We start from the raw sequence: 21,209 nt of genomic DNA, 5'->3' as shown, positions 1-21,209 counted from the left end.
TTACAATGCAGATTTGAAACAAGGAGAGGTTTGAGAAGTTAGGAAGCTAAAACACAGAGAGAATTGTTTGTTTCTCCAATGATACATACGAGGTTGTGTATTTTGTCAGCACACTTGTTTAACTTTTCAGCCAATTTGTTACTGTTTTGATTTTTCTTTCCTTGGTAGTGCAAGTGAAACATTTCAATGTTTCCCCATCTTTGGACGAGTTGAAAGTAAACAAGCCGCATTGGACAGTTTGTTGCAGAGTAAACGAACAAACTGTCATATTCACAACTGACGGTTTAGATGCTCCAACCAGCCAAACTCAGTATGGCTGTGGATTGTGTGGGGGGAAAAATGATGCACCAGGCGTAAACTCACTAATAAGGGAGGGATATGGACACTCCACATGAGCGTGCTGTGCTAACCACTGAGCATCTGGGCCGCCCATCTGTGTGGTTAGCCTATTAGAAAATGTTTGCAAGCAAGGATTCACATGAGCAGCAACATCATGGCCTTAATCAGGATGTTTTTATTTTTTGTGAATAAAGCTGCTTGTGTCTTGTGATGTGTACTCTGTTTAATATCATGCTATCTTAGTTTCATTGTGACACATCCTTACACATACTGAGGATACTGAGTCAGTACCATTAATTCTATTATAATTTAAAGACCTGCAAATATTGTACAGGTGTCGTCCTTAATTAAGTGTGGTGCACACTTTTTTAGTTAACTATATGTAACAGTTTAGTTTTACAGAAAGTAAGGCAGTGATATTTATGCTATTACTGATTGTTCAAAACACTGATTCTACTATTTTGGGGCTTGCACAAGGCCTGCAAGATAGTAGAAAAAATATTTGAGGTGCGATTACTGCGATAACAATGGTGACAATAGTGATATGAAGTGCACATTTAAGAGAACATGTTTGACTCACATATTTTTGGTCGATATGCTGTTCTTAATGTTTTTTTTTTTTTCACAAAACCTTGGTTTGCAACATGTCTTTGAATTCAAAATAATTCCTTGCATTGGCATTAATTAGTCTGAGGTAAGCAGATAGCTAGGTAGAGCTTCATCTGACTGCATCAAAATGGTGAAGCATGGCTTTTGTACCCAGGTCTCCATCCAATAGGTCAAATGTGAACATGCTGACGGAGAAGTAATTGCTTTTCTATATAAGATTATGTTTCTTAGTTGTGATCAATTCTGACTTTTGTGATGTGTTTATTGTGAATACTTATATGGCTATTACGATTCAACTTGGCCTTGAGCTTTCAGTGGCTCAGTTGGTAGAGTCGGTTGTCCCTCAAACAGCAGGTCGGGGGTTTGATCCCCAGCTTTTGCGGACACGTATTTGATAGCCATTAGCAATTTTGTTTATATATAGCACATTTCATTACAGATAAGCTCAATGTGCTTTACAGTGAGGTGAAAAATAAAATCAAAACACAGCATACAAAAGAAAGAAAGCGTTTCCACAGTCATTAATAATATATAGAGATCTAATCAATGAATTCATAAACACGACAAAGCCAACATCGGTTACCACAAAAGTGATCATACATACACACACGTATACAAAAAAATAACTGTTCATGTGCTTTCAGGAACAGATACAGTAGTAATGGACCTTAGGTCAGCAGGAAGTTTGTTCCAGAGAGAAGGACCACGGTAACTAAAGGCCCCCTCTCCGGACTTTGATCTGATTCTGGGTATGCTTAAAAGACCTTCACCTGGTGGACCTTCACTTTTATGGACTAAAAGTAGGATCTTGAAGATGATTCTGTGTTGTACGGGGAGCCAATGGAGAGTTTTGAGGACTGGAGTGATATAATCAAATTTTGTAGTAGGGGTCAGGACTCTGGCTGCTGAATTTTGAATAAGTTGAAGTTTTCCTACAGATTGTTTGGATAATCCGGCATATAGAGCGTTGCAGTAATCTAACCTAGTTGAGATGAAAGCATGGACTAATTTCTCTGCGTCAGTTTGGGATATGAAGGATTGGAGTTTTGATATGTTCTTTAAATGGTAAAATGCTGTTCTGGTAAGGTTGGAGATATGATTGTCAAAGCTAAGGTCAGAATCTAAAATAATGCCAAGATTTGTGGCCTGCTCACTGTATTTCATGGACATGGATTCGAGGTGAAGATGGATGTGCTGTCTCTAATTTTTTAGGACCAATAGGTCAAATGTAAACATGCTGACGGAGAAAGAATTGCTGTCTCCTTGGGCAAGACACTTAACCCCCAGTTGGTCCCGCTGCTTTGTCGGCGGCGTATGAATGTGTGGGATTAGTTTTCTGATGGTCACTTTACATAGCAACCTCTGCCATCTGGGTGTGAATGGGTGTGAATGGGTAGGTGTGACCTGTGGTATAAAAGTGTTTTGAGTTGTCAAAAGGCCAGAAAGGTGAACAAGCACAGGTCCATTTACCATTATTGTTTTTGAAGCAGAGATTCCACTGCATTAGAGGGAAAGTTTACCAACATGTCTAAAGGATGCAGAAATGATAAATGAAGGTAGACGTTTTAAGCTTATTTACACCAACAAATAAACAAAACCTAATTAACAGCAAAGCTTCCACTTGGCAAACTTTCCGTCCCAAACTCAGCAGGCCCAGAATCCACTGCCTGAAGTGATGAATTGACTATTGAGAACACTGCTCTCCAGGAAAACATCAGCACTTTGTGAATCACTATTATCTCCACCTGTGTGAAACGTTTGAGAACTATTGGTTCTTAAACTCTATGGAACATTTTTGGAGGAGTTTGCAGAGTTGTTGCGAGTGCATTTGATTCTGATGTTTCAGTAAACATGCCAGTGTGCTATATGTAGAACCAGCTCTCAAAAGAATAACTCCAGCACCGCTACTGTATTACCCATCAACCTTGAATCACCTGACACGTTGTTGATCATGATGAACACGTTTAACGAAGTAGCATTCCTATTACTTAGCTTATTTGAAAACGGCTTGAATTGTTATCTACCCATCAGCGTTTAGCCGAGAGAAGGAGAATATTTATGCAAATGCTTGTGATGTTTTTATTTTCTAGTATAAATCTTAAAAACTCTAGCAGGTGGCCCATTTTTCGAAACCCTCTGAAACAGCATTACTCTTTACCAAAAGCCCGGGACTGAAGGGGACTGTCATTTCAGAAAATAAAGACAGGAGCACAGAAGTAAAACAATGCATTGGTCATACATTTATGGACAAATAGTAGACATGCAATGATAAATGATTCTTTACAAATGACACAGACATGTAGAATTGATTTGAAGCATTTATAGCAATGAAACAATTTGTTTTTTAATCACAGTATGCTGTAAAAAAAACAAAACTGTATTACAATCAGAGGTGTTTAAAAAAACGTTCTGAAATGACTTCATTTCTATTTCTATTTTATTTTTCTCTAACGGTAAACAAACACATTCTTCTCTCCCTCTCTCTCTCTCTCTCAAACACACACACACACACACACACACACACACACGATTGTATGCAGCAGATGGTCGGACATCTCACAAATTACAACAACAGAAGTGTGACTCATGCTCTTCACCAAAAAACATGTTGGTTTAACAAAACAGATCTGACAAGGAGTGATTTCACTCCTCCTCAGAAGGAGGCTCACTCAGTGGTGTGGGAATACCTTGAAATTTGTTTAATGGACATATTTCACATCATCGAGATTGTGTGGGGAATATGGTGCCGCAGTGACATATTGACAAAGAAGGATGTACAACTAAACTCTGAAGTTATCTGAACACTCTGCTGAACAACCATAAGAAATAGATACAGGCTAATATCTGACACATGTGAAAATCTCAGTTTAAGTTTATTGGCATGGATTACACTTATATTGTACTTGCTGTACTGCAAAGTCCAATAAAACCTGTAAAAACAATAGTACACACTAGATAGGCTTTTCAAATGTATCTCAGAATTGTGTCTCCAGATGTGATTCTGTATCATCACATTTGTTGTTTAACAGTGCAGCTGAATGTGCTGAATAATGACATTATTATGACAGTCTCTCTGACAGACGATGGTCCCTCAGCTGTTTTCATTCTAGCTTTGTAAAGGACTCGCTCATGCAGAAAACAGCTTTGACAGAATTTTCTTTTCCTTCCATCTGCGTCATCAGAAAGCCTCGTGTAGATTTATTCATGACACGGCTCCATTAGTGCTCTATCGGAGCGTGTGGGTAAATACTTTTAAAACATTTTTATGAATAAAAAGCTGGCATGAAGAGGGCTGCACGGTGATGCAGTGGTTAGTGCTGTTGCTTCAGAGCAAAGGGGGTTCCTGGTTCGAATCCCCATCGGACAGGGCCATGCATGGGTTCTCTCCAGGTACTCCCTTTCCCTCCACAGTCCAAAGACATGCTGGTTAGGTTAACGGGTGACTCTAAAATTGCCCGTAGGTGTGAATGTGAGCGTGGCTGGTTTTATGTCTCTATATGTCAGCCCTGTGATTGACTGCTGACCAGTCCAGGGTGTACCCTGCCTCTACCCAATGACAGCTGGGATTGGCTCCCCCCCCCCGCAGCCAGAACAGAAGAAGTCGTTTAGATAATGGATGGATGGCATAAAGAGCATTACTGACAGAGTCATGGAAGTTTATGGAGCTCTCATCTAACAATAGACACCATCACGTGACGTACCAGAGAACTCGCTGTCACTGGCACTGATATACGGGTACTGTGGGCTGTGATTGGCATGTTTTGCTTTCAGGTAGCTGCCTTTCAGTTGATCCTCTGTTGTAATCATGACAGCTTTTGTGTTTGACTGACATCTGTATGTCCTCTCCCTTTCTAGAGTAAACAAAGGCTGTTTGCAGTCATATTTTTTAGGGGTGGGGGCGCTTTTTATGCCTTTATTTAGAGATAGGACAGCGGATAGAGTCAGAAATCAGGGAGAGAGAGAGAGAGAGTCGGGGGAATGACGAGGGAAAGGAGCCACAGGTCTGATTTGAACCTCGCTTGGAATACCGTAGCCGCTGTACATGGGGCACCCACACCAACTGATAGGCCAAAGGCGCCACCCATTTATATGAATTTTTAAGGGATAAATTATCAGGGGTTTAATTATGTAGTCTATAATCTTCATGAAGAGTCCTTAGGGGCTTTTCGTGAAGTGTTTTGTTTGGCCGACTGTCCCGATATTTGGTTTAAAATGATTTATTAATAGAGAGCAGCGATTCCTACATCTGAGTAGCCAGAACCCAAACAAGTTTGGCAGTATGGTCTAGAAAATAATTGGTTTATCATTTATCAAATTAGCTGATGGATAATAATTAGGCTTTTCACTGAACAATAAGTGGATGTATTGTTAATGAGGAACAAGACGCATTATTTGTACTGTACGGTTATTTCTGCTCTATGTGATTTCACTGCATTTAAAATATAGACAGTTTGTATCCACAATCAAACAACTCTAGTTTATTAATATATGCTCACCAACTTATTAAAAATGTTGAATAAACTGTTCACAACCATTGTTTCATAATTGTTTCAGATCAAGTGTTTGAACATTTAAACTTGCACATATACGATTTTGTTACTTTCCTTACAGTAGCACTCTGATATCTGCCACATTGTTCCAGTTTTCATCAGAGCCATGGTTATGTGCCCAAATTACTCACATCACATCTAATTATTTTTTCTCTATACCTTTTGTGTTGGGAAACTTTAATAGTTTAAATTGGGAAACTATTGAACAATTCTTTAAAAGGGATTCATAACTACTACCTTATAAACTGCCTGCTATCAGTTTGTCATCACTGTGTTGGTCATGCAGCAAAAAAGATTCAGCCCACTAAAAAAAAAAAAAAAAAAAAACGTGATGATGAATAATACACAAGCATGCTGGATTTCATTTATCACACAAAAGTTTTCATGAAGCTGTATACCCTCCGCTAGCGGAGAGCAGCCCTGTCCTTGCAGCCCTGCAGTGTTCTGCTCCCTGAAGGCGTCAAGACAGCTGGCCAATCAGAAGAAAGTGGGCAACATGGAGAGGGGGGCCTTTGAAGAAACAGCAGCTGAAATAAACAGTTTTTACTGACCCCAGTATGAGATAAATAAGGAGTTTTTTTGAGCTGCATATCATGCCAAGCTGCTCTATAGGCTTCACAAACTGACGACATGAAAGGTGAAAATGGGTACAATGTGGGATAACATTTCAGATGAAAGGTTTCCTGTAGTGGAGGTCAATCATGAAGACATTTGTCTCACGATTTTCAAACATCTGTAATGTGACTTCTTTGGAAACAAGCGTTTTATGAATGATTCAGATTGCAACATGGTACTAAAAGTTACTTGTTGAAACTTTTTTTCTTTCCATCCTGCCCCTCATACCAGTCGAGTTTTTGTCAGGTTGAAATTGTCAGCTCATATATCCTTCCCATAGGTTCAGTCAATAGTGTGAATGGTGAGTTAGTCGATGGTGTGACAGATACAAACAGTTAGATTGTCCATCTCTGATATAGTGACATCAGTAAAAGTAAAGGCATGAAAGTAAAAAAAAAATAAAAGTTCATGCTCTTTTGAGAGAACTCTAATGTCCGGGTTGTGGGTTCATCAATTATGCCATATTGCCAGATTTCCGACCGTTCATCCATCTCAGCCCGCTGTGTGTAGTTGTCGAGGCCTCTGGCCCAGATCTGTCATTCCTATTCACATTCTTTATTCCCTTCTGCCTCATTGACATTGGCAGTAGAATGGGCTAGTCCCAGCTGGCCCATTCTGAAATTGCTTACTGTAGAAACACATCCCTTCAGTAAAACAGACTGCTACCCCCATGCCAGCTGTTCAGGCCTCCATTTCACCTAATATAACCCAGCTGAGCTTAAGGGATGCTGTAATGATGCAATGCAAAACTATAATGAAAAAGTATTCCAAGTTGAAGAGCCGAACTGTACAGTTGAGACTAATACTGAAGAGCTTACCTCCATTACAGGAGTGAATCTTTTCACTAATGTCTCTTCTACTTTTGCTGCTTTTGTAGGAGTTTGTCTTTTTTTTGTTTTACCAAAGTCAGCTCTGTCAAAAACAGTTTGGACAAGTCAAAACAAAGCCAATAAATACTGATTCCGAAAAAATATTTTAATTCTCTGTACTCTGGCCTTAAGTTCCATATTTGGATAAGTGTATAATAATAATGGGTGAGTTAATTAAGACTGTTAAATGCTTAAATTTAAGATAAGAGGTTGCCATGTATTTAAAAGTGGTTTGCTGGAATTATTGACTTGAATTTGTTTTATTTTTATTTTTTTAAAGAGAACTGCATACTGTCAACAGATATACTACATTAACAAAAATCTTGTTTTGGGGTTATTAGTTTTTTGTCTGGGCTCCAGTGGTGTAGTTCAGGGTAAACAGAGTAAGCTCTCTTACTTCTCAGTCTCCATAGGGTAAACCTACTTCCCCCTCTGATTTACAACGCTGCCATTTTTTAGGGCAAAGGGATGTCCCACCCTACTCTTTCTCTAATTGGTTGTACGCATTGTTGCATTTGTTAGTTGGGTAAGAATATCAAGGTGAACCAATCAGAAGCAGAGCCATGGCCATCCTTTCCAGATAGATGGGACAGCTGCTGGCGGTGTCACTTTCCATCAGCTTTTCTCCCTCGTTATGGGATAAGGATCCATCCAAAGATTATTGTAAAATACTGTTTAGGAAGTAAACCTTGTAGGGTACTGATTTGTTTAAAAAAAAAAATCAAAATTCAAGACAACAAGTGACCAGCTGAGGTGGTTGGCTTGACTCATACTAGTTAACAGAGGTTTTTATCCTCTTATGGATGTGCCATTTTATTTCTTCAGGCACCATTACATCCATGCTGGGTTCCATCATATTTTTTGTTAATTATTTGGAGTACAGGCACAAACCTCATCAAATAATATGGGTTCTCTGAGTCCTTGCTTTATGATTGTTGAAAATGAGTAACCCATCTGATGTACTGTAGTTATTAAGAAGCCAACAAAATAAAAACGATGACCTCGATGTCACAGAGGGGGTAGGGGTGGGGGGATTGTCTCTCTGTAGTGTTTTCAGTATCACAGATGGTTTGGTGTTAATACAATCAGTGCAGCATGACCTAAGGTTTTTTTACTTGACCTTCAAGGGGGTGGTGGTGGTGGTGGGGGGGCTAATATAATGGTAGGGGAAACGCTGACAATGGTTAAATGTTGGACAACACCATGCTAACGTTGAAATATTATGTTAACACTTCTCAACCTTGGACTTGCAACTGCAACTTCTTACTGAACTATGTGATCAGTCATCAGCAGGCTGTATAGGCAGGCAAAACAAAACCCTTGCACCAGCATTGACACCCAATACCTGTACACCTTTGTCCAATCCTCAGCTTGTAAATGTGTATCGGTTTTTGCTTGTAAGGCATTAGAGGATAAGCAACCTTTTTTCTTTAAAGCAGAAGAACACATATTACAATGTTTGTGAACCCCCCTTTTGCCCTCCTCTCCTCTCAAGCAAATGTAATATGCAATGTGAACTGTCACAGCTGATACATGTTTTGGTGAGCCACAAGCTTTTAACAGCGAAACATTTCTATTTTATTTTTTTCACAAGATTTCTTTTTGACCTTTGATAGGACAGCTGAAGAGAGACAGGACATGTTGGGAAGAGATAGTGGACGATGTTGTGCACCAAATGGTTGCGGATTGGGAGTTGAAACAACAACCAGTGTGATGAGTGCTAAGTAAACACCAGGGCCGCTGAAAAAAAAACCTTCTTCAAACATTCTTTGTCTGCTTTTTGTTTCCAGAGACCATGACGACCGCCACGTCCCCCATCCTGTTGAAATGGGACCCTAAGAGTCTGGAAATCCGCACCCTGACTGTGGAGAGGCTTTTGGAGCCGCTGGTCACACAGGTAGGGAAGTTAAATCTGCAAAGTTTGAAACACAATTGCAGCCTATTGTCCTTCTCAAACTCTGGTTGAAGTTGAACACAAGATGAGACGTTTTATTTGCTGGTTCTGTGATGGTGATGTTTGCAAGCAGTTTGGTTTGTAAGTCCATTAAAGTCTTTTGGAATCGATGATGATGAACTAATAAACACAAGACACTTAGGGTTAAAACGAAAAGCCAAAGACCTTTTAGTTTTCATTTGAATTATGTCATACAATATGCATACATAGTAAAAGTATAATGCAAACTGGATGACTAAATATTCATTTTAAATATAGGTAAAATAAAGCACCTATATTCTGAAAATTAAAACGTGTTTCTGTTACTGTATTTTCATTTTAAAATTAGCTTTTTCATTTGAATTATGATACAAATTTAGCGGGGCATTTAAAAAAAATGATAAAGCAAATGTAATTTTCTTCCTCATTTTAATTTAGTCAAAGAATGTGCATTTTTGAAGTTGAAAACTAAAATTCAAATTAGATAAATTAATCATCATTTTATTTTTGAGTCAAATAATACACCCATATTCTGAAAATTAAAAAGCATTTCTGTTAATGCATTTGAATTTTCAAATTAGCTTTATCATTTGAATTCTGATCACTAATCGCTTCCATAGCTTAAAGCCCCTGTGGGGACTTTTTCAAAGAGACAGACTGAAAAGAATACTAATGCCTCAATATTCACTGCAGAAGCATACAAGACGGTCAGAGAGAAGATCGATTATTCCTATGTAGTTATTTTCAATGCTTGTTATTGATACTGACACAGGTAGGTGTCAGACAAGGCCATAAATAGTATGCTGTAGAAACAGCCTTTGTTTGCAATTTTCTTTTAAACTTTAAATCATATTGAGTGATATATTGAGTAATTTAAACAAACCTCATTCTTTTAAAGAGCCACTGAGCCTGAAGGGTGAATTAGGAACTATTTGGACAGATACTGGGATATTTATGGCTGATCAGATGAATTTTTGCCCGGCCTTCTTTTTGGTTTATCCATGAAAGCACCACATAGTGGTGTACAGTGTCCTTAACACCAGCAAATAAAGGGTCTAATGCAGTGATAAAATAAAATATACAAATTAACATCAATTGTGGCTCCAACAAATGGTACATTTAAAAAAAAAAAAAAAAAAAGATATACGACATACACAGTGTACAGGAAAAGCAAAGAAATAAAGTCTTAGTGTGCAGTGTGAAGTACTGCATACCTCGTTTGATAGTAGTATGTAGTAGCCCCTCCTCCACTTCTGATGTTCTTTGGTTTGCTTCTATGTGCTTTTCTTTTTGAACATTTTTAATCAAACTCTTATTTGCTCTCTGGTGTTATGATGACGTTCAACACATCTGTGATCTCTTTTCATACATAAGCTTTTGGTAGATCTGTAAGTCTGACGCTATATTCTTCATCACAGTTGATGTTTTCACTGCACTATAACCACTATTACTATATTTCTTTAGAAGGCTTATTTTTCTTTTTTACCCTAAATTCAATTGAATTCTGTTTGGTTGATGATGAGACTTTCTGCTGAAGGAAGATTCAGACAGAAAATACCCTGAGGTTCACGCTGCATTTTCCCTTCTGTTTCCTTGATTCCGTTCGTTCTTTGTGAAGCAACAGAAGTATTTTGCTACGCATTCACGGTAGAGCCTCGCACAGCTTTCATATTTCAACCCTAAACCAAACCTGGATTCATACTCCTTTTATTCCAAAGACATCTTGACATGTCACAGCAGGAAACACACAGGTGTAAAAAATTCAATTTCAGCTTCCGAGTCCTGCTATTGTGCAGGGTGGCAGACTGTCACTGTCTTGGATTTATGTGACCGTTGAATCAACAGAGCCATTATAATACCACAAACAACTCCTGACATATATACAAGGCTATGCATGTGTGCAAACCTGACTAGACAGAACTGACAAGACTCTTTTTTTTTAACACACTCTCATACAAGGGCTTTCATGGTAATGGTACAATTTGCCACTGTAACTTTACCTAGTTTTTTCCAGACATCCCACTACAGATGCACTTATTCACACTAGTGGCATTTAAGCACAGACATTCAGGCATGACTTTACTTTTTCCAGAAAGAAATCCTTGGCAGCTCTCCTATTTCTCTCAGAAGGCTTAATAATGCTGCTTCATTGCAGGTAATGGCTGACCCACTGGCAGTGGTGGATATTAGATTTGGAAAGGCTAGATTTACTCACCGACCAGGACTCAGATACCAGCTTTGTTTACTCTTTGGTCCCCCCAGAGAATGTTTAAGTATTGATTGTAGACTTGTTGCCAGCTTCACTTCTAACAGCAGCAATACACAGAGCTTTTACCTCCTATTGTCAACTTTGTATGTGTGCTTACTGTTGGAAACAAGGGATTATAATGTGGGCTGAGTGTAGCTTGACTTGCACACAAAAAAACATCTTACACCCACTTGTTTTCAAAATCATGCAATGTAGGATGACATCATTGTTTTGAGAGTGGAAGTCCATTGAAGTGCACATCTCTTAACAAAAAAATAATGCATTCTTCACCAAAATGAAGTCATAGATGAATGCTTCCAAAGATTTGTATTATTAATTGCAAGAAAATACAGTCCGTAGTTGAGCAGCCTCAAGATACTTCAGGGAACAAAATGAACAAAGCTATAGTGCAGTTAAATGAATGAATGTTCTTGGCTCAACAAAAAACATGGCTACAAAAAAATAATCAGGAATAGCAAACAGAAAAGCTTATCTTCTTTAACAGACCATTACCCAGTTTAAGAAGATGATATCATCTGGAATCAGTGTTCCGTTCTGGGGTCATACGGCTTCGATTGATATGATAGCTCATTAGTGTTAAACTTCAACTTGAGTCATAAAGCGTTTTGATTCATATCAAGTCTTGTGACCTTAATATACATGAAATGACTACAGTTTGAGACGCTGTCAGGTTTAGATCACGTAACCCGAGTGAGAGCTTCTTATTGAATTTCCTCCTTGTCTTTTTTTGGCGACAGGACTTTTGGAATCATGTCTCCTCACAGTGTTTATACAAGTATTAAATGAGCAAAGATAACCACAGAAGAGGCTCTGAAGCTTTTTGAATAGGATCTGTGTAAGCAGGCATCAATTCTTTAATCCACTGAAACAGCACAGTCCGTAGCAGTGTGTAGTACTGCATCATTTTTACTGAGCAAATGCTTAACATGCTTCAGTGCCAGTCTTGATCATCATTGCTTGAGACCTACACGACTTGCTTGCTTGTGTTTTACAAGTTTGCTTCCTCCTGAAGTACAGCTAGCTTTATAAAAACAAAAAAACAAATAAATCCTAGTTGGGGAAGAAAATACATATTTGAGCATATATTCTCTTTCCTGAGTGTTAAATGATTTCAACCAAACATCCCCAACCTTTTCTTTATTCTTCTCCTTTGTAACTTTCTGGAGTTTTTCACTTTAATTTGTTTGCGAGAAAAACTTTCAGTCAATCTGTATTTGCTTGGAAACGAATCCAAACATGCATTCTGGGGTTTGAAAAGTGTAGCACTTTCTGTGACAAATGAAATATGCTTAATATGTAAGCAGACTTAAAGTAAGACAAATGCTGAAAGTCTTGATATAAAACCAGGCTTTTCCAATCAGACATGCATTGTGTGCAGTCTGTCATCCTCATCCTGGGATTGCTCTCATAAGTTGTCATCAAAGTGACAGCTAGGTAATTGCTTAATGGTAGAAGACTGATGAGCTTCCTCTCTTAACACATAGTGATCATCATTAATCCTTTTAATAGCTATGCCTGACAGCTTTCACAGAAAAGTATGTGTCTGCCTATACCAAGAAGCTTTTATTTTGAAAATGACGTGTTATACCCGTGACATCTTAATACCCTTTATTGAAATCAATGTTGCTGTATTCTTATCAAAGTTGAGAAATCTTAATTTTTACTGTGTGAATTCCCACCAAAATGTTTATCTTTTCCACCAAAAAATCTGATATTTTTTTGTTAGACAGGTAAATCATCCCCCAGTTATAGTTGAGTTCAAGGAGCAGTTGCTTGGCAGTGAGATTGAATTTGAAAATGTTGTCTTCCTCTCATTACTTTTCCCTAAACTAGCCTGTTATTGGTCTCAGAATGTATCGATATTACAGTTAACAGTGATTCATCATCTTCTCTACTGCACTGTTACAGCCAAATGCTGCAGAAACAAATGATATTGCGGCAAAATGCATTCGCTGCACACCTATGGGAATAAGCAAAAAACGCAAACAATGGTTTGTCATCTTTCCAGCAATTGCCTCGGAAGTGAGGAGCATTTTTAGATGTGAACAAGACACTGTGATTGTTTTTCCTGTCAATTTGGGTGATTCAGTGTTTTTGGATGGAATAAAGGCCTGCCTCAGGAGGATAGACAAACAGGCTCACCCTGACATTGCTGGAGATAGCAGGCTCATTTATCATGACCAAGTCTCTCTCAGCCTTGCTACAGTAAACTGGGTATAAGTCCATAGCTAATAATACTGAAGGGCTGACTTTATCACTGCGTGCATGAAGGCAGCAAGGTTCTGATATATGAAACATTTTTACACTGCAGGCAATGGCAATATTTTTGGAGGGAATTTTAGGGAAGTAGCATTGAGAGTCAAGTGCTGCTGGTATGAAAACATTGTAAAGAAGTAAGAAACACACAAACAAGCTGGACTTAAAGCCTTTAATGGGCAAAGTGGGAAGGTTTGGTATAGCCATATGAAATTGCTTGACTTTGGGCACATTGAGAATGCAAACTTTAAATTCAAACTGGCTGTTTAAGTCTTCTCATCATTATATTTATTTCGAAGACAGGAATAATACACAACAGGGCTGGCAGCAAGAAGGCATTTCAGTATAACCCTACATCAAAAAGCAACAACCGACACTGTCACTAAATTTAAAAACACATAAGCATGGGGATAAGACAAAAGTTGCTCATAGGAAGCCTTCAGTAATTCTGTCATTTTAAATGGTGTTCATATTTAAACTACTTTTATATGAAACAATAGTAAATCTAGTGTTCTGTTAAATCTTCATGAGAGAACATTTCTTTCCCATTTTATATTCATTTTATTTATTTATTTTATATTTTTGTGGCAATTATTTTTTTCCACAAAGAAATGTCCTGAATTGTGTTTTTTTTTTACTAAAGTTATATTCAGATCAGTCTGAGCGTGTTGTGAATATAATTATTTTAACCAACAGAATCATAGTGTTTATGGGAGATAATAGTATCAATTGCAGAGTCTTCATTTTTTTAAAATTTTTTTTACCATTTCATTTAAAAACAGCATCATCAGAGCACATTTACACACAACAGAAGTGTTCCATACATCTTAAAATGAAACCTGGTTCTCAGTCAGTATATAAATAAAAAAATGGCACTGCAACTCCATGTTTTGATGCTCATTCTGCTGATACAATAGATCTTTGATTTTTTACTCTTATTGTCTGTTTTAATGTGCTGATCCTAAAACCCTTAAAATGTCTCCTGTAATGGTTACCCAGCAGGAGAAACTAATGAGATACAAACTATCCAACTCAAATATTGAGGGGGAGAGGTGTATGCAGGCTTCATCAAAGCTTGTGTTTTTTTTATTTTTTGTCAAAACTCTTTTTTTTTTTTATCAGAGAAGACATTTTTCATTTCTGTGTTCCTTTCTCTCTGACTCTCTCTCTCTCATACATACACACATATAGCACACACTGAATCTATTTTAAGCTTGTCATTGCTGTGTATGTTTATTTACCCTTTGCTTCCTCTTCTTGCTCACCCATTCCTTTTCATCTTGTAATAAATGCCTTGTTTGTCTAAGCTTGCTTTGCTATCTTTGTTGTGTGTGCTTATTGGATCTCCCTTTCTATTAGCGACTGACTCAGACAAATTCTCATTATCCCTAATACAAAATAAATACAAAGAGCCCAAACCATATTAAAAATTAACAGTCATTAATAGGTGCGATTAAGTCCTTTATCATAGAGGTTGCTTCTGTGCAACCCGTTTTGTGAACTTTAGAGCGACACCTTTTTGCCTTTAATGAATACTCCACTAATTAACACATTTGCTGCTGTATACAGAGTACTTTCAACTGGCTCCTTCCTGACCTCAACAGAAAAATACCGTACACTCTTTGATGTCCAGTATAAGAAAGATCATGTCATAACTGTATTCACTTTTAAAGGGGTGAGTATTTTTCTACAGAATGAGTCATTTCACTTTCAGAACTCTGAGCATATTTAATGACAGTAGTTGTTTACTTTTTCTCAAATGGGATTTTAGTGCTAGACTTTTCTTGCCAATGCCGACTTTAAAATTATTATATCAGTAGTTTTACTAAAGTTCACAATCTGAATATAAGGGTCCATACGAGGTTTAAATTTAGCTAAGGATATTAAGGCTCACAATACATCATTTTGTATTTCATGTGGTCTACTGATTGTGTAGCTTTCACTAAATTGTGAATCAGATGTCCTGAAATTTCTGGTGAAGCCTAGAAAAAGTACGAGTTGTTAAAACATGACATCAGGACCTCTTGGAAAAAAAAAAAAGTTGATCCCTCCACCCAAATCTCTTAGCCCTAATTCCGCCTCCTGGATGGGATTTCCACTTTTAGGATGTTTGGACATTGACATGACATTTTGCCATCCTGTGATGCAGGGAAGAGCGTCTCTGCTCCAATGGACCAGAGTAGAGAGCACTTTCAAGTCATGTCCTGGTTTCTTTCTTAATGCAGCTCTGATTCCCATGGTTGCTTTTGATACTGATATGGATTCATTCATGGTGAGTACTCATGCAAACCGTAGTTGGTAAATCTTGGTTCTCGAAATGATGTGTGGTCTTAGGGGTCATCTTTTATGTTTTTGCTTGGTGTCTTAAAAGAGCTGAGAGGAGTTTTGTGTTCTGTGCAAACTTCTTCAATTATAAAAACCTCGCAATTTTTGATGCTTTAAGTGTATGTGTGCGCTAAGGATTGTGCATGTCCTGCATTCCAGGTGGAAAAGACGTCAGAGTGAAAAAGTACAGTTGTCAAGTAAAGTTAACTTGTAAAAAATATATAGTTGCATGATACCCCCTGCCCCCCCTTCCCCCCAGGGTACCAAAGTTAAAAGCTTCATTTCCTTGGCATATTGACATAATGGACTTCCCAGACTGGTGATGGGCTCGCCAGGCACCTGAAGGGCAGAGTTGGTGGACAGCAGTGGATGCTTCCATCCCCTTTGTTTTTGTTTTTTGTACACCATCCAAGGTTTGGCTCTTTGTATGAGTTTGAACCTGACACACATACACACACATGCTCTAGTCAAGGGGCTTAACATGAAGGGAGGGGAGACTACGGCAGCAAGAGGATTAAGGCTTCACGCTGCATCACTGTCATAATCCATTAAGCTAGTGGAAAAGGAGGAGGCCTGGACCTTAAACAGACACTTTTTGGAGGCAAGAAGGGATACTATACTCCCCTTCATTGAAAGCATAAAACAGTACATCCTGATGACGGGTCATTTTGGCCACTTTACTTAGTTTTAAGAGTAGACCTACTTTCAATAATGTAATGAGAGCTTTTTATCCAAAGTAGTAACTTACTCTATAAGGAAAATGCAAAATGAAGTAATGTATGGTTCCTTAAAATGACTTTGGGTTATCTCAAACAACTTTTCTTGCAGACATGCATTATTCAGATAAAGGGCACGTATCTAGAAATGGCTTTTCTTTAGCTGGCAGCACCCAAAACTTCCATTTCAGAGCACTTCCCACGGGCACTTACTTTTGCTAGGTTATAAAAGTTGGCTCATGGCACGTCTGCTTCCCTGGTTAGTGACCTCTGTTTTGAATTACTCTGTATGTTTTATGTCTGCTGTTATTAAAGGATATTACACCAAGGAAACATAAACACAGTGTAGAGGAATCAAGGCATTAGCAGCAGCTAAAGAAATTGAACCCTCGAAAAGACGAGTCAGATTAATTTCTCTTTTGAAAAGGTTGATTACAGAAGCCCCACCCCTTCTTGGTTTTGATTGGTCAACGAGGGAAAGTGATATTGATGAGCAGTATTCCAAAAGATGAACTATTTTCAACTGAGAGTGCCGAGAGCAAAACACAGCGGAGGCTGCTTTTGGGCTTCGGATGCTGACTGCTGAAAACAATGAAATGCATTGGTTTTGTACAGAAAAGGTCTGCTGCCAGTACAAAAATGAAATAGTGAACACTGGCCCATAATTAAATGATGCCCAAGTCTTGTATTCACTGAAGTAATGAGTCTAGCACATCTTTTGTTATAGCTTTGAAGGCCAAGTACTGAAAATATGTAAAAAGCTGCATGAAGTCCTCAACTTTCTGTACTCTTTTCTATCCCTTGTCTAAACATGGAGGACATTTCTAAGAGGCTTTGAACCCTGGGAGAAGTGGTGATGTTCAAAGAAAATCTGGGACCCGTGCCTCTTGGCATGCTACTCATTGGACACTTTCCATGTCAAAGTAAAACAGTCTTTAAGTTTGAACCCTGGGAAATTAATTGGACAGCTGGAAAACATCGACATCTTGTCAAAGTATAATTTAATTTCCAAGATGCTATTTACCACAATAACCTTACACTTTACATTTGATTACAAAAGTTAAGTGGTTTAAGATTTAATCTTGAGTCCTGAATGAAGCTTGCAATAATGAATAATCCACCTCCTTAAACAGAATAAGATGGTTTATTTTTTGTTGACCTGATTCGTTTTTTAATTTGCCATGCAGGCCAAATTCTGCTCTATTCCATACCGAGCATCATTTTATAGAACATGTGACACATTGAATGAACCTAATTTATTTCCAGAGTCTGTCCTCCTGCTTCTCCTGATGTTGGGACTCTAAATTGGTTAATTTTCTCTGTTTCACATGGAAAAAGGTGCATCATAATATTGTCAATATCTGTTCACTATGCATTACTGCATTTCTCTTGGGACCTGGACCACCAGAGTAGTGGACCGGACTTGTAATGTGGACATGCATAAATCATCTTTTTCAAACATTTCATTTCAAATGAAGTATTATGTCATATTGCTTGATTTTTCTAGCATTGTTTTGAAAACGTGTAGAAGCTCCTTCTCTTTATGATTTCTGAATGTTCTCTTAGAAAATAAAGACCTAAGTATAGCAGTCATGGTCACATCGTCTTCACATTTTAATTGGAAAGATTGCAGCTGGGCTCGGCATTCATTCCTCATTTAAATCAGCAATTTTGATCTCTAGGGCTCTCAACGTCTTCAAGGCTCCTGTCAGAATGTTAGCAAGTAACTATCTTCTCTTATTCTGTGTTTCACTTCTGTACTGTAATATTGGGGATGTGACACTTTTCAGTGCACCCAAGGTAAATTGAGAAACACACAAGCACAGAGTTGAAAGGGGGATTTAAAATGATAACTGGAGAGGGGTGATGATAAGTAATATTTCATTTTTCGCACAGTTGCATGATTATGATGACAGCTGTGTCATTATGCAGAGTGCCCACTGTTAGTTTCTGTCTCCTCATTACCTCTGCCAGTGCCCTGGGGTCACTACTGGATCTTGTGAAACACACTTCCATCTGTCTTCAGGCTGTATCTTCTGACACCTTGCTATGTCAGCATATGGCTCGCCTCAGGGTTTTGAACAGGAGCCATACACAGCTGCCTGTTGTCTGATCTTTCTCTCTCTTTCTACTATGGAAAATGCACCACATCAACTCAGCCCTCGATGTTTTATTCCTACAAGCACAATCCTGCTTGAGTTTGGTGAGACAGACAGCAGGACACTTAATGGCAATTATTTTTATTTTATCATCCAATTGTCCTTCAATAAGAGATTTTTCCACCCCATTTATGAAATCTGACATTTAACACAAGCTTAATAATACAGCCATCTGCAGAAACGTCACCCTTCAACATTAACAAGAGCTCAGGTGTTTCTAAATAATAAATCAAAGCTCAGTTTCATTTAAATATCTCAGTAAGCCTTGACAGCGAGCCAGCATATATTTTAGAACCCTGAAACTGACGCAGCTGTTTGGAATTACAGCTCTGCTTTTCCAGTTGTGACATGCAAGAAAAAATTTTCATTGTTTTTAATACAGGTACTGAAATAATCCAACACTGCATGTACAAATTAAGAGTTAAATAATGAAAATTTGAATAAATATATGAAACCAAGCAGCAACCCTCCGGTGTTAAAAAAAAAACGAAGCAGACGAAGAGCATAAATCCTGCAGTTCCTCCAGTGTCCACTGGCTGCAAAAGCCCTGGAAGTCACATACAAACCCAATCAAAAAATCCCATTTTGAGAGCAGAAATAAACATGTTTACAGCCTGGTTCAATAAAGGATTTCATCTGAATAGCTCATGTCTGTGAAGGCACCCGCACTGTACGGGGGTTAATATATTTTTAGAACTCATCGGTTTTTATTTTATGAAGGATAAGAGTTTTTCTCAATAAGGTGCATGGCTGACCCGACTGGCGGGTGAGCCGCAGGGTAGCTGTAAATTAGAGGATTAAGACTTTGCCTCAGCTCCAGAAGTTTGCCTGGTGTTAAATTGGCCAAATGATTGTTTGAGACAGCATTTCCAATATGGCAACTGCCATCGACTGGCTTAAAAAGCCCCCTTCAGAAACCAGTGGGTGACATCACAGAGGCGTCATCCATGTTTATTTAGAGTTTATGTATAAAACGAATACATTCATAGCTTAGCACGTACATTTCAAGAAAACAGAGCTTTATTAATGTTGCTATTCTTAATAAATAGATTGTTCTTATATTCACTGTTTCATTGTTACACGGAAAAAGAGAAGCAACAAAATGCCCAAAATCTATCAAAGAAGATAAAAATCTTCATATTCTATGCAGGAAAATAGAAATTCCTTTACACAATTATTTCATAAGACAGGTGCATAAAGCAATGCGTCCATCCAAAACTTAAAGCTAAACCCCTAGCACACACTAAGTTTCTACAATTCCACAATTTAGCAGACACTTTTATCCTAAGCGACGTACATCAGAGAGTAAGTTCTACACAAATTTACCTTTGCAGGAAAAAAAGAAGAGAATTTCACTGATGGCCAATATGGGTTTATTGTTGAAAAAGGTACATGCTAATGTTGCGTCAGCTGAGATAGATTGATCTCAGCTTTAAAATAAAACTGTATGTTTCATGAGAACGACACATGGTGCTTTCAGTTTACTTAAAGCTCCTGTGAATAATTTTTAGCTGGTCATGAAACAGTCTGCAATTAATTCTGATGCCTCTTTATGACCCCAAAATGTAAACAAGACCATCTGAAACAAGATTGATTATCACCATATCATTATTTATAATGTCTGAAAATGCTGCTGTGGGGTAGGTGTCAACAGTTTGCCTTCAATCAATTTCTCTGAGACTGCCTTAAAATAAATGTTTCACTGCAAAGATTATTGCTGAGTAATACATATGACTGTTAAGATAAAGCAACATAAGATGTTTTGTAAAATTCACTGATCACTCATGTACAGGAAAGAATCGACAAAAAGGTAAAAGGCACATCCTGCTTTCAAAATTGATTACAAACTGAATGTTTTTCACAATTATTTAAGATACACCTTTGGTCCAAAATGTTATCCCTTCGTGTTGTCAGTTATAAATTATACTGAATGAGGCTGCATTATCTATGTTTTCAGAGTGATAGGGACAAACAGTACAGGCTGAACTATTCATCTTGCTAAACTCTTTGGCTTTTCTCTTTTGAGTGGAAGGATTATTAATTAAATATTCTTTTTTAAAACCCAAAGCGAAATCCTCCACACTCAACACATATTTTAAAGAGTTAAAAAAGAAATCAAACATGAAGGCTGTCTTTCTTTCTCTAAGGCTTTCACAGATGATGTGCACACGAGGAGACGGTTTGAACTTGAGGGATGAATAAGCCACACACTTAACCCCCGACCTCCCTGTTTTGATATTTGCTCAATTTATTTGAATCGCTGTTTTCTGTTTTCTGTTTGTAATTTTGTTCTCTTTCTCAACTTTTTCTTTTCAGTTTGCAGCTTTCAAGGCTGTAATTTTCTTTATGCACTTTGATAAAGTTCACCATGTCAGACACACTCATGCATCTACAAGGAAAACTGTATTAAAACTTTATTAATGACAGAGAAAGACCGAGAAGGAGAGAGAGAGAGAGAGAAAGAGAGAGAGAGACTGGTTACATATTCATTATTGAACACGGCCTGTCTCCTGCTTTGGCGCTGTGGGAGCAGCAGAGGAGAGTCCAAGGTCAAAGCTGCCTCGTAATG

At 38.0% G+C, this 21,209-nt stretch overlaps 1 protein-coding gene across 1 annotated transcript in view; it reads left to right on the top strand.

Annotated features, from left to right (window-relative positions):
- The window catches only part of ctnna2 (catenin (cadherin-associated protein), alpha 2), a 337,796-nt gene that overhangs the window by 16,831 nt on the left and 299,756 nt on the right, over positions 1 to 21,209 (top strand). The window contains exon 2 of the mRNA XM_065958018.1: positions 8,773 to 8,879. Coding sequence (XP_065814090.1) covers positions 8,778 to 8,879 — 102 coding nt within the window. The 5' untranslated portion in view covers positions 8,773 to 8,777. The remainder of the gene's footprint in view (positions 1 to 8,772; positions 8,880 to 21,209) is intronic.

The sequence above is a fragment of the Labrus bergylta genome, chromosome 1, assembly GCF_963930695.1.
Source record: "Labrus bergylta chromosome 1, fLabBer1.1, whole genome shotgun sequence".
Classification (NCBI taxonomy): Eukaryota; Metazoa; Chordata; class Actinopteri; order Labriformes; family Labridae; genus Labrus; species Labrus bergylta.
Note: the sequence above shows the minus strand (reverse complement) of the source record. Positions and strands in the feature narration are given on the sequence as shown.